Consider the following 13,549-nt stretch of genomic DNA (forward strand, 5'->3'; position numbering starts at 1 on the left):
TTGGCGATAGGCCCTGTATGGCTTTCCAACACACCTGAGAAACTTTCTAGTCATTGACACCTTTGCCATACTAACACATGATTCTTCAAGTATGATTCTGTCTGCCATAGGCCTGACAAGTTTGTCACTGACAAAGAGGCTTAATGGTGAAGTGCCTGCTTGTTCTCACAGTATAGTCATTAGAATAACTCGCACAGTTTTTGCAGTCGGACAAGTTTCCTAATGGCTCACAGTAGTAGCGCTATCTGCTTCGCTTGCTGCTCTCTTCTCTGATGATTCCAAAGGCTGAGAGGTGCTATGTCCCATGCACAGTGCATTTTTTTTTTCACAATTCCCTTCAGTCATCTGTGGCTCATACTAAATTTACTTGCGAATAAATATTTTATACTTTATGCTTCCTTCCCTTACAAAATATTTATTTGCATTAAGCCCAGCGAAAGATGCATTATATCATTTTCACCGGTGCTGTGACATTGTTCCTGTGTTCTGCTAAATTTGATGGCAGAACATCGAGGCAGCCAGTTTGGAGCAGTATTGCATTTTGGAGCACGATGGAGCAGGGAAAGCAGTTTGGAGCAGAATAGAGCACATGGAGCAGCACTTCCACCCCTGTTAGTATTTGCATTAATGCATGTAAGGTGATACAGGGACCACCCTAACTGCATAATGCACTCCTTGAGCTTTCTTCGTTGTTACAAAGATAGGGCTGAATGAGGTTTTCTCACATAAAATACTTTTCTTTTGCTCGCTGGATACAGACCTCGCCGTTCATTTGGTTTGGTTTGGCTTTTGGGGTTTAACGTCCCAAAGCGACTCAGGCTATGAGAGATGCCGTAGTGGAGGACTCCGGGAATTTCGACCACCTGGGGTTCTTTAACGTGCACTGACATCGCATAGCACACGGACGCCGCTCTGTTTCGCCTTTATCGAAACGCAGCCGCTGAGGCCGGGATTCGATCCCGCTTTCTTGGGCACAGTAGTCGAGCGCCATAACCACCGCACCACCCTGGCGGGGCATTTGCATCCACCGTAAGATGATAGAAGAAAATATAAGTTTGAGTGTACAGAATGGTTGTGGTAGTGTCTTGAAAGAAGAAGAAAAAAAAAAAGGGCTTTCAATTGAAAGTGTTCAATTCAAACTCTGTCCCAATTACATACTATCAATATAATGGTTTTTGTAAAGCTTTCAGGCATTTATTTATTGCTGGTCTTTTATTTTTATTGTGCTGCCAGCATGACAACAGCTAAGAGACGGCATTTCATGTCGTAATCGAGCCTTTAATCGATGTGCACATTTATAACCTGTAACCATACCTAGGAGGTCAGTTATGGCAATGCAATGAAGCCGAGCCATTGCAAATAAGTTCATTTTTTTTTTTATTCGAGCACACATTATCGCAAACATAAGGACAAGTGCAAAAGCTTATTTGCATACATTGCCTTTCATACATGAGCAAGTGTGCACTGTGACCTTGTAATCATGAAACTCTCACATTGCAGCAGCAACAATACATCCACTCTGATCCCATGGAATGTTCGAAAAGACATACGAGATGAGCGAAGTAATGTGACATGACTGCGTAAAAATTCATTTTGTATCAAGAGGGTAGTGTATGACATGCACTCCTGCGTACATTATTTTTTGTAATGCAGCTTTCATACCAAGCCATGTGATCGACACCAGTCACATATTTGTCAAAAATGCAAACAGAAACGGAAGCATTCGTCTAAAGTTGCAAAGTCCTGTCCTTCCGTAGTCACATGCAGATGACTCGCTTTTGTTCGGAGTAAAGCCTTGCACACTAAATGATCGAGCACTGTGGACAGCCTAGGCACAGTGGAGACAATATCACAGAGCATTCTTTTTAAAGGCACAAATGTGAGATTCAGGTAAACAACATCCGCACTGCTATCTTTTGAATAAGTGAATAAAAAAGAATGCCAATGCAGAAGTTCTGCTGTGAAAAAGCAAATTACCACGCGAGTGCTTCTCGTGCTCCACTAATAGGAAAACTTTTACAAGAGCCTGTCCGGAAGTGCCACAGATATGGTCTTCGTCTTGACCCCATGGGCTTCCAGGAATGGCAAGTAGGCTGCAACTACTTCCTTGGGAGCCTCAAGGTGCACATAATGGCCAATGTGTTCATGGAGTATGTGGATGCTAGAGCCTGGAACCAGCTTCCTGAGGAGAGACAGAAAGGTCACAGAATTTTAAACTAAATAAAAAAAAAAAAGCATTTTCTGCAACCTTGCTTACATGCACACCCGCTCGCTCTTTGAAACGAAAATCAGCTAGGGGTCCATCAAGGTATGACGAGCATTCCGCACCTTAATTGCTTAAGGAGACACTTGCAGAAAGCCCTGCAGTAAACTGCAACCGGTCGTGATAAGTCGAGATAAACTGAAGGAAAAAAAATCTCACCTGTAATGCTCTTGGAATGGTGGCCGGTTGACTGGGTCAGCTGGACCATAAATCATGTGCACTTAAAGTGGAGAGGGGAAAAAAAAAAGGGGGACTTGAAACCACTTGAAATGACAATTGGGAAGTCGACACAATGGTCCTTTATGAATTACCTTTTGAAGCTGATTTTTGGAGTGCTCTGACCCATCTTTCTTCATTTTCAAACCTCTCATCAATGTAGGACAACAGCCTAGTGATTGGAAATGGAAGTAATAGACAACATCAAGTCGATCCAACATAAGGATTTTTGCCTTTGGCTCAAGGATATCAAGACTTTCGCCTTAATAGGCTCATAAATGTGCGTGTGTGTGCCCATCTGTCCGCAGAAAGTCTCACCCAACCTGTCAATCAAATGTCATCACCCACCACACTGACATCATCATAAACCAATAATCACCAGTAACCAATCGAACACCAATACAGATCAACAAGCTAATTAAAAGTTAATCAAAATGAAGTGAAATTAAAATTAATTGAACTCAACAAATTAATTAGAAAAATGATTAATAATTCACAATCAGGTAATCACGTGATGTAATCAAAATTAATCTCATGACTGCAGTTAGTAGTACCACCACAGCGCAACAGGTGGCGCGACAAGTGGTCTGAAGCGTGAGGAGGTCACTGTTACGAAAGTGGTGCCGTGGTCAGTGACGTCAGAGGTGGTGCCACCATCAACAACCACTGTGCTTTTATAAAGGGTTCTGCCTCATTGCACTTTAGTGGTCCAAAGTGCTTACACCTGTGCTCCCGACTGAAAAATCTAAAGAAAGGTTAATTGTAGTTCTCAGCTCTCCTCTCAAAACTAGGCATCTAAACACTTAATAAACAATGCTGGGGAATATTGTTGCCAGTCTGGCACCATTCAAGGATTTATCAAGGTAGTGCTAGTGGCCACGCCGAGCACAGCATTTGCTTTGCCCATGTCGCGCAGCCTAAACAAAACGTTATTTCCCACCCCTTCCCTACACGGTCGGTTGGCATCTTTAAAGGTCACAGAAGCGGTCTTGCAACCGCACGCTCAGACGGCAATGTCCGGCAATTGTTGCAGCTCCTCGGGTTGAGCAGCATTAACGAGGCAGAACAATTTTCAAACCGTTAAGCTATGGGAATCACCGAAGGACAGATTTCTTTCTTCTGTAGTTTTTCAAAACTCCAAAGCTTAACCTCGTCCTGTTGTGCCATATTCAGTGGCTTTGGAGTGACGTGCAGCCAAAAGCCAGACGAAGGTTAACTGAAGATCAAATTTTCAAGCCAGTACGACATTTGCATGTGCATGTTTATATATACATGTTTATATGTGCATGTGTATGTGCATGCTTAATTAGATTTGTGAAGATAAAAGCTGCTCTTCTCTGTGGCGCATGCCACTGACACAGCTATACTGCGCAACAACTTTTTCTGGCCACGAAATGGAAGCTACGAAGCCAATACATGCCCTCTTTTCCAACACCATAGGATGTAGTTCCTGCTTGAAATTATATTAGTTTCCCCTTAGAACTCCGTACAGTCAAACCCATTTATAATACCGGCTAGAAAAAACATCTGATAGAACAATACATTACTATGGTACTGTCAGCTTTGCTATGTTTCCTATGATAAAATGAACCAATTATAACAATGCTGTCATAGTGCTTTACTGGTTATAACAATTAAATCTGGACACTGAAAGCCAACCTTAAAAGAGACAAAAATACTGAAACGTTACAACCACAACAGCCAAACTATACCCGCAATGCGAAAGTGTGCACATGAAGATCTGACAGATCGCCCAATCTGTCAAAGTGAAAACTCCTCGTTACCACACACACAGAAGTCTTGTGTTTGTGAAGAAATAGTGGTAGGCACGTTATGATGTTGGTGGAATGGTCAAACGTCGGCACAGCATGCAACTAAAGTTAGACCCTGGCTCTAAACTAGGCAAGAAATGCCAACCATGCCACCAGTGTAGTTACCCATGTACCAGGCACTTGCTTTTATGAATTGTACTTCTTGTGAGCAATTTGCTTTTTACCATGTTTTACTCCCTGAAGCCTACGTAAGGCTGTATATTGCGTTTAACTAAAAAATGCCACAAACTTAATAACAGATGTAAAACAATTATACGGGTACTTACAAGCCAAATACTCTGTAGCCATCTTTAAGCCGGGCTAAATGCCAGTAGTTGTGGATGTCTGCCACCGTTGGTTTGGTGTTGGGGCCAAACACATCAGCAAGCCTGTTGAAAAGGGTGGAGCTAATTATATTTGTTTAATACGCAGCATAACAGAGCTGGAATGAACCAGCTGAAATCAAGCAGAAAGTTTAATTTCACCAGGCTGGAATCACTCATTTCACTATGTAAGATGCATTTTTAGGCTGTGCATAAATATGGTTAGTTACAGCATAAGAAAATAAAATGGCCAAAATTTATGAATGTCATGAACTACTGAGCAAGCCCGCTATAATATAAGTTTACCTTAAGATTTCTTATCATTATGCCAGAAACTATCCCAACCATGCTAATCAGACATATTAACCGAACACATCTTTAGACTCTCTGCGATGGCTCTGTGATTAGGGCATTCAGCTGCTGATTTCAAAGAGATGAGTTCGAACCCTGCGGCAGTGACCACTTTTTGACGAAGGCAATAAGCGAGGTGCCGAGGCTCCCCATAGCCTCAGTCACTTTGAGATGTTAAATAAACAAACCAAACAAACATGTTTTCAAGCCTGGCAGATGCTAAGGAGCTGCTATTCTGGTATAAAACAGTACTTTCATGGCCTCTAATAATCACTAAAATAGCATGGCTAGGCTTAACTGTAAAAAGAAACTAAGAATTTGATCATAAGAGAGGCCTCCATATATATAAGTTGAATTTTATAACTTATACATTTTCTTGACATCAATATGATGGCCGATTATAATGACAGAGAGAGAAAAAAGGAAAGCTTACGCAATTCTGAAAACCAAGTGGTTCATGAACCTGGATGCTATGACGCCAATGATGGGCAATCTCAAAATCTGAAAGACACAAATGGAAAATGAACTGCCAAATGCTGTTTCACTCACACCCTCTTTACCTGGCGTAACAACACATACGGACACTAGACATTACCTTCTGGGACCATCTTGGATGATGGTGCTGAGGTAATATGCCTGTGCAGAAAAACAAGGCACATGACAGAAACATGCTAGTTCAGGCATGTAAAACCATAATGACGCACAAACGGATAATGATGCAACATGCAGGAAGATCAGATACATACCACCATTTAGCATGCAAACAGTCGCAACCTCAAAGGGCAGGACACCTTCACTAAAACGAAAAGCCACCGCAGAAAAGGCACATGTCAACTCAAGTTGTATTTTTGGCAAAACGTTCACAATGAAAGGCCACAGATCCATAAGCAAAAGGTGCATGTCCAAAACATGCAACACACTAATGCACACAAACACAAATTTTGGTGCCTAAGAGGTGCCAAAAATAGCCAACAATCAAATCCTAGCTCCCTAATTTAGGATAACATTTAAAGTATGGCTGAGATATGGTTACTTCAACCCAAAGAGGACGAAAAATTTCTTTGAATTACACAGTGCTAGAAATAGGCTGAGGTTTTCTTTAATATGCTTGATGCTGAAGGGACCGAATGGAAGGACCAACACTAGCCCTTATACTTTCTTGTCTCTTGAAGCGATGCTATTGCATCAGAACATGCCAATTAGTACCACTTTATGTTTTAATGAAACTCTAATCACAAACATAGACAGTATGGAATCTAAGAATCTGATCAGTGACCAGCATAAATTCATCACTAAGGTTTATATCAAGACTAGAGCTCGTAACCAGAGATGATACAAGCTTATAATGTTGTCTATGATTTCAAATTCATTCTCATGTTGGCTATACATACACACAGAATTCAATTTGAATGCATGTATGACACTTGCTTACGGTTCGTAGTAAGTGTGTGCTGCCATTCATTTGATTCCATTTTCTATTTGCTGAATCTTGCCTTGGAAATTTCCTTCAAGTTCTTTTTTCTTTTCTATGTTTTAGATTCGACAAATGTGTCCCACTTTTACTACACACAATCAACCCATGCATGAAGCCTGGTACAGTCGTGCCCCGTTAATATTACGAACGCTCTGTTTCCCGAGCAAAACTGCTCGTAAAGCAAGTTGCCTGTTCTAACAAATTGTGAAGAAAAACAAAAGAAATCTAGATTATTATCTACTTTCACGCACATAGTGGAAGGCAGAGAGGTGCAAATTAAACAAAAACTTGGAAGCTCTAAGTTCATTACAGTGGCAGTCACTATCAAAATTTGAAGTGTAGCACGAAGCACCCAAAATGTCCATGAACTACCATGTAATGCATATATGTGTTCTGTTGGCTGACAGCTGCTCAGACAGCTTTCAACATACCATAAATTACGGAGGAATTTTTCTTGACAGCGATTCGAACAATACAACAAATATACAAGGAGCATCGACTGGGCACCTTTGCAGGGTAAAACATCGAACCATAAAAATGGGTCGGCACTTACTGCATTTTCACTCTCACACTGTCATTCATTCATATCCTGCACTCAAAATGCAGAAAAAGAAACATCTGGTTGAAGCAGTAGAGATTTTGTCCTCATCTTGGTCCATATTAATGCGGCAAAAATACACGGGCCCCAATGGGCTGTGTGCATTTAACTGTTCATTGCCCAGACAGCAACTTCCACGTCAATGACATATGCATAAAATATCAAAGTTTAGTCCCGAGAAAAATAATCCACAATTCCAACCCATTCATGTTAAAGGGGGTAAAAAGGCACGACTGCACTTTGTTTCTTTTTTATTTTTTTGCTATATTATATATTTTTTGAATTGTTCCTTTTGTTACGATAACGACTGCATGCACATACTAACAAGACAAATTGTCTGGCTGTTTGCTAGGATTTTTGTATGAGTGTGGAAATATTAAAAGAAAAAAAAAAACGAACAAAACATTGCATATTAGGAGCTTGACATGCAGTATGCAGGAACTGATGATCATCAAGGCAAGCAATTTGACCAGTCCAAGCCATTATCACTGCATACGAACCAGACTACCATATCAGCTGGCAATGCACCGAGCAAAATTCACGAGGGTGCAAGAATGCATAGGCTGCAAAACTCAACACATAACCATTATCATCATCAGATTATTTACATTCACATCCCTCCAGTTAATCCTGCTCTGTGCCACCTGTGACCACCTTGCCCATTCATAGTTTGTAATCTCATTTGTCCAACTGACTGCCTGTCATCCCCTGCTACATTTACCTTTTTTAGGGATCCTGTCGTTTACCGTTAACGAACAGCTATTAGTTATGTTGCCTTCATATTACATGCAAATTTCTGGTAGGTGTTGTTCCTTAACAATTTCAATGCTTTGCTGCTTATAGTAAACTGCTGTTCTTTTCTGAGACTGTTGAACGATAATTCAGTTTTCTGCCAAGATTACCTTTAGATTCACTGTTCTGCTTAGGTTGTCTTGGTCATTGATCATGTTACAAATCATAGCAAGTTGCGCTAACAACACGACACAAAAGAAGGACACAAGCGCAATCCTGTCATTTCTTTCTTCTGTGTCGTGTTCTTACTGTGATTTCCCACTGCTTCGCAAGACAATGAGCTTGACAGCAACTCTTGGTAATCAAGTCACATCTCATTAAAGTTATGCATACATACATATGGGTACAATCATTACAAATGCTGTATAAGAATTGCAGCTTGCAGATTTTTCTCCAAGTGGTTAGAGTCTTCCACCCTAAACCTTATTGAATTTCGCACTCTTTATTGAAAACTTATAGTTTCCGGTAACAAATCTTGCAGCACACTTCTGTGCTCTTTCCATCTCATCTAATTTTCCAGATATCTAAATTTCATTTTTCAGAAATTGTTAAGTTATCAGGATCAATTTTTCATAAATAGTTCGCCATTAAACAAGAATTATGTTCTTCCAAACATTAACTTTCCCCAGTGCTAAGCAGCAGGCCAGAAAACAATGCAATTAGGCTCCTGTTTGATAATAAATGTTTCCTCTTATTGCACTTTCTTAATGAACACAGGACCATAAGAGACATAATATATGGTATCAGTAACGAAACTTACGCTTGTCTGGCAAGCAACTCTTGTGCTACAGTGTCTCCTATGTCATGAGCTAAAATATGCACCTTGCTCAAGCCCAACTTCTTCACTAGAGCTTCTGTGATGTTAGCTTGCTCAAAAATGGAGTAAGTGTGAAACCTCTGAAAGCAAAAGAGTCAAGATAATCACACTTACTGCTTCATAAGCAGGTGGCCCTATTTGCACCGACATAAAAATGACATTTTCTTAGCTGCTAGCCTTTGGTTTAGTAGGCGGCATGTCAATCACGTGGGAACATGTGATTGCAAGTTGCGTGCCCGGGCCCTTATTATGCCATAACTTACACAGTGCTCTTTAACTCCAAACAGAGACTGGATGAAAAAACGGCATAAACAACTGGAGTGTATGAGGCACTGTAGTATGACCAACAGGCCGGTAGGCGTTAAAGTAGATAAAAAGCCCTTAAAACTCCACGCTCATCTATGCTTAGCTTGTTCTAAAGGGACATTGAGAACAATGTTACCCAATTAGTGTTTTCAGAAAAAATGATTCAGTGGTTCTTTTTGGCTATGTTGATGTTTGTTTATCAGCAAAAGATGAATCCATGGCCGAGAATATATTTAAAAAGTTTTGTCACTACCTAGATCAATACTAGGCATTGAAACTGAGTACTGGTTGCTACTGTTTTGCAGTGAACGGTGGTGTAGCAGCTTCTCTGAGATTTCCAGCAAAACCTGTCGTGGATGCATTCACTTGATTTGCGAATTCGGCCGACATTGGAAACACCTGCATTTGGTTGCTAGATCTTTTTTGGCCACTAAATACTCCTATTTGTTTTTGGAAAATGCTGTTTCTTTGTCATCAGCCTATTGATACAGGCTAACTTCAACTGTCTTCAGTGCCCCATTAAGGCAAAATTCACCTTCATTTTTTTCCTGCAATCAATCCTGTGTTGAGCTTGAGATGTAGTGCTCATACACACGAAATGTTTTGTCTCTAACCCAGCAGCTAAGTAAGGTGATGGTTTGTGCATAAGCTCCCAGGTTGTGCGAGTCAAGAATGTGTGGGCTGCTCTGAATTATGTTCTGAAGCCATCATGAAGTGATTTGTCTTTGCATGTCCTAGACTTACATCTTCCCAAAAGCATTCGAACTGTAAAATAATTATCATTAATGTCACAGAGAGCACTGTTAGAACTTGGAATATTTGTGAATGCAGCAAATGACTAATTCTAAAGGTGAACACATTTTTGGAATGTTTGCTGTGCATTGGAAAGCTCCACACTATTTTTGACAGCAGGCAGTTCCATCTTATCTTAGTGTGTGTTGTTTTATATTCTATCAGTAGCTAAGTTTATTGCATATTGAAAATGTCCAATTTATCATTAAAAACTTTTCTTATCTTATATATTTTTCTCTGTCTATAATGACCATTAAGTGAATGTTTAACAGAATTAATGAGGAAGGGTAATAAGACTATCTTATATGTGGCCATGAGCAAAATGCCACTGCCCACAAAGATGCCTGTGGGACGTGACACATACTTTTCCTTTGCATCACACGTAGAGAAAGACGAAGAGGTGTTGTGGCCTTCGCTTCATCTGGATCCCCGGTCACAGCGGTATTTTCCAGAACGAAGCGGCAGATTTCTTGGCTAAATCAGCTCTCTGATGCATCTGTTTCATGTACCATCCCTAATATCGCTATTTTTGGAATGTCCCGTTTCCAGCGTTATCAATACTTAGCCGCTTCATGCAATGATCCTTTACTATCTACAGCCAAATACGAGCATGTCATATACTCATGGAAAGTTCGTTCATGTAAATCACGGCAGTGCGAGGTAACAATGATTCTCATGAGATGCAGGATTCCTCGCTTAAATCTTTATTTATGTAGATGGGGGATCAGCGCCACAAACGTTTGTGAGGCTTGCGGTGAGATTGAAAATATTGATCACTTCCTTCTCGCTTGCCGAAGGTTTTCACATCAGGGGAGGGTACATTTAGAAACTACAGTTGCATGCTTTGGATTTACGTTGTCAGTCCCGCTTCTAATTTCCTTCGGTGCGAGTGCGAAAGGATTTGCATTGCCTCAAATTTGTCAGTACTTACATAACTACATCACAGCTACGGACAGATTCCTTTGCTAATTGTATTCTAAATTTACAAACTTCCAAATCTTTGCTTCGTATTTTTTCTTTCAATCAATTTTGTGATCTTAAATGATATGATTTTGTTTAGTTGACAATTACTTTAATGCACTAATTCAGTTTGTGTAGGACATTTGGCAGTCCACACTGAACCCTGGCTAATCCCCCTTCGTGGGTATGTGCCATATATCAAGGCAGAAGAAGAAGAAGAAGTGAGCCAGCATTCAAACACAATGTTTTAAAGCGAGCTATAGCATACTGCCACCTGTAATCAACCTTGTATGGCATCTTTGCCTCGCCCATTACCTTTGCCTTGATTGCTCTGCAGGGCTAAATGACCTACTGTCATCAACTTTTGCAAATCATACAATACCAGAAAGCAGTCGGAGTTATTGACTATAAGCAGTTCTCACAGGTTAAGACAACTGCATGATGTTATTACATATACATACTGGCTTGTCACTGTAGCCTAGTCCCAGAAAATCAAACAGCACAATCCTTCCAAATATCTTCCTCAATGATGGCGTTACAAGGTAAAAGTCAAAGCTAGAAGTTGGAAAGCCATGAAGACACAGAAGCACTTCCTTGTTTTCGCCAGTGCCTTCAACATCTGCAAGAAACAGAGAAGTTGAAACACATAGTACTAAGCATGCATAACGAAACCTTATAAGAAGAAAGGAAACCTTTACACTGCACACAACCGCAAATTGTATTTGGTTAGCGATAACAGCAAATTCTGCATACATTATGTCAGAAGATTTGGACAACCCTGCAGTGGCCACAGGATTGGAGGAGGTCAGTTTACATCCCCATTCCAAAGAAAGGCAGTGCCAAAGATTGTTCCAACTACCGCACGATCGCGCTTATTTCGCATGCTAGCAAGGTGATGTTGAAAATCCTCCAAGGTAGGCTGCAGCAGTATGTGGATCGGGAGCTTCCGGACGTGCAAGCTGGGTTTCGCAAGGGCAGAGGAACTAGAGACCAAATTGCCAACCTTCGCTGGATCATGGAAAAAGCAAGAGAGTTCCAGAAACCCATCTACTTCTGCTTTATTGATTATACGAAAGCGTTTAACTGCGTAGATCACAGCAGATTGTGGCAAGCTCTCCAAGAGATGGGAGTTCCAATTCACCTCATCTCTCTCCTCAGGAACCTGTATGAAGGGCAAGAGGCCACAGTCAGAACTGGGCAAGGTCTTACTGATTGGTTTCCAATTGAGAAAGGAGTGAGGCAAGGCTGCATTCTGTCGCCCTGCCTATTTAACCTGTATGCAGAGTGCATCATGAGGAAGGCCGGTCTGGACGAGTCTTCAGATGGAGTGAAGATTGCTGGAAAACGTATCAACAACCTTAGATATGCGGATGATACCACTTTAATGGCAGAAAGTGAAGCGGAACTCAAGAGACTTCTGATGCGCGTACAAGAAGAGAGTGAGAAGTTTGGGCTTAAACTGAACATTAAAAAGACAAAGATAATGGCGTCTTGCCCTATCAAGTCCTGGAGCATCAATGGACAAGAAGTGGAAGCTGTGACTGACTTTCTCTTCTTGGGCTCCAAGATTACCTCGGAAGGAGACTGCAGCCATGAAATTAGGAGACGCCTGCTTCTGGGAAAGAGAGCAATGGTTAGCCTTGACCGCCTAGTAAAGAGCAGAGACATTAGTCTGCCAACCAAGATCCGTATAACTCGTGCTATGGTCTTTCCAGTTGTGATGTATGGATGCGAGAGTTGGACTGTGAAAAAGGCTGACCGCCGAAGAATTGACGCGTTTGAATTGTGGTGCTGGCGAAGACTCTTGAAAGTTCCTTGGACTGCCAGAAGATCAAATAAGTCAATATTGTCGACCATAAACCCTGACTGCTCATTGGAGGGTCAAATTCTAAAGTTAAAGCTCAGCTACTTTGGTCATCTGATGAGAAGAGAGGAGTCGCTGGAGAAAGATTTGATGTTGGGAAAGGTTGAGGGTAGCCGGAGAAGGGGTAGGCAGCGAACGCGATGGTTAGATCTAGATGGCGTCCTCGAGGCACTGCAGATGAAGTTATGTGACGTTAGGAAGATAGTGAGAGACCGGAAAGCGTGGCGTGACATGGTCAATAGGGTCACGAAGAGTCGGACACGACTGAACTGAACAGCAAATAACTATTTAATCTATAACAGTACGACAGCAAAACGTCCAAACACAAATTATTGACAAGCCAGTTAGTACAGAACCGGACATCACGAAATCGGCAATAAAACAGTTAGCTAGTAACTCAAACTTATTCAGCTCAGCTGTAGTCTGTCGCACTAACTGAGCTTCCTAAATCTACACTACTGAAGTCAAGAGCATAAATTCAGGAGAAAAAGAAAAAGACAGCACAGATACCATAGTAGCAGATACCTCGGAAGCAGCTCAAGAAGGCAGAATCAGATTCGCACTCACGCTTTTGGCGGGGCAATCAAGACCGTAGCCAAACTAGACTGAAGCATTTAGCAACACAGCGCTAACCAGTTTATCATGCTTGATAACCAACTTACCTTTGAAAAAGATATCGTAGTCTTGGAACTTGAAATACGAACCACCGTCCTCTTTTTCCCACTGATACAGAAGAGGTGATTTCGGAGGAGACGGATAGGTGTGAAAAATAGCGAACGCTGCGGCGCAAGCAGCGATCAGAACGCTAAAAAATGTGTTCATAGCAACGCTGAGCGCGCGACTTCGGTAAATTAAAGTATAACAACTTTTCGCACGCTTAATTCACAAGTTGCCAGCGCGCTCATAGTTCACTATACACAAAACTAGGGCCACGGTAACTTTTCTTACTAGTTTATTCAATCAGTGACAGATGGCAGCACGT

General features: G+C 41.3%; 1 protein-coding gene across 1 annotated transcript; it reads right to left on the minus strand.

Moving 5' to 3' along the window:
- Positions 1 to 1,360: 1,360 nt before the first annotated feature.
- On the minus strand, positions 1,361 to 13,512 carry LOC146208296 (mesoderm-specific transcript protein-like). Its single transcript, XM_084592598.1, has 10 exons — positions 13,230 to 13,512; positions 11,165 to 11,322; positions 8,589 to 8,725; positions 5,711 to 5,760; positions 5,560 to 5,600; positions 5,398 to 5,465; positions 4,578 to 4,679; positions 2,575 to 2,651; positions 2,423 to 2,483; positions 1,361 to 2,182 (listed from the first exon to the last, which is right to left on the minus strand). Exons 1-10 carry the CDS (start codon positions 13,387 to 13,389, stop codon positions 2,017 to 2,019), a joined length of 1,020 nt encoding a protein of 339 aa, XP_084448724.1. The 5' UTR covers positions 13,390 to 13,512; the 3' UTR covers positions 1,361 to 2,016.
- Positions 13,513 to 13,549: the final 37 nt, after the last annotated feature.

Source organism: Amblyomma maculatum, chromosome 1 (assembly GCF_055883805.1).
Source record: "Amblyomma maculatum isolate TAMU_Amacu chromosome 1, ASM5588380v1, whole genome shotgun sequence".
Classification (NCBI taxonomy): domain Eukaryota; kingdom Metazoa; phylum Arthropoda; class Arachnida; order Ixodida; family Ixodidae; genus Amblyomma; species Amblyomma maculatum.

Bases quoted from the DNA above. Each gene is read 5' to 3' on its own strand.
- LOC146208296 (XM_084592598.1), bottom strand. From the start codon at position 13,389: ATGAACACATTTTTTAGCGTTCTGATCGCTGCTTGCGCCGCAGCGTTC. The intron at 8,726-11,164 runs GTATGTATATGT...TTTTGCTTTCAG, and splicing joins TAGGCTACAGTGACAAGCCA to AGGTTTCACACTTACTCCAT. The intron at 2,484-2,574 runs GTAATTCATAAA...CTCCACTTTAAG, and splicing joins CCAAAAATCAGCTTCAAAAG to TGCACATGATTTATGGTCCA.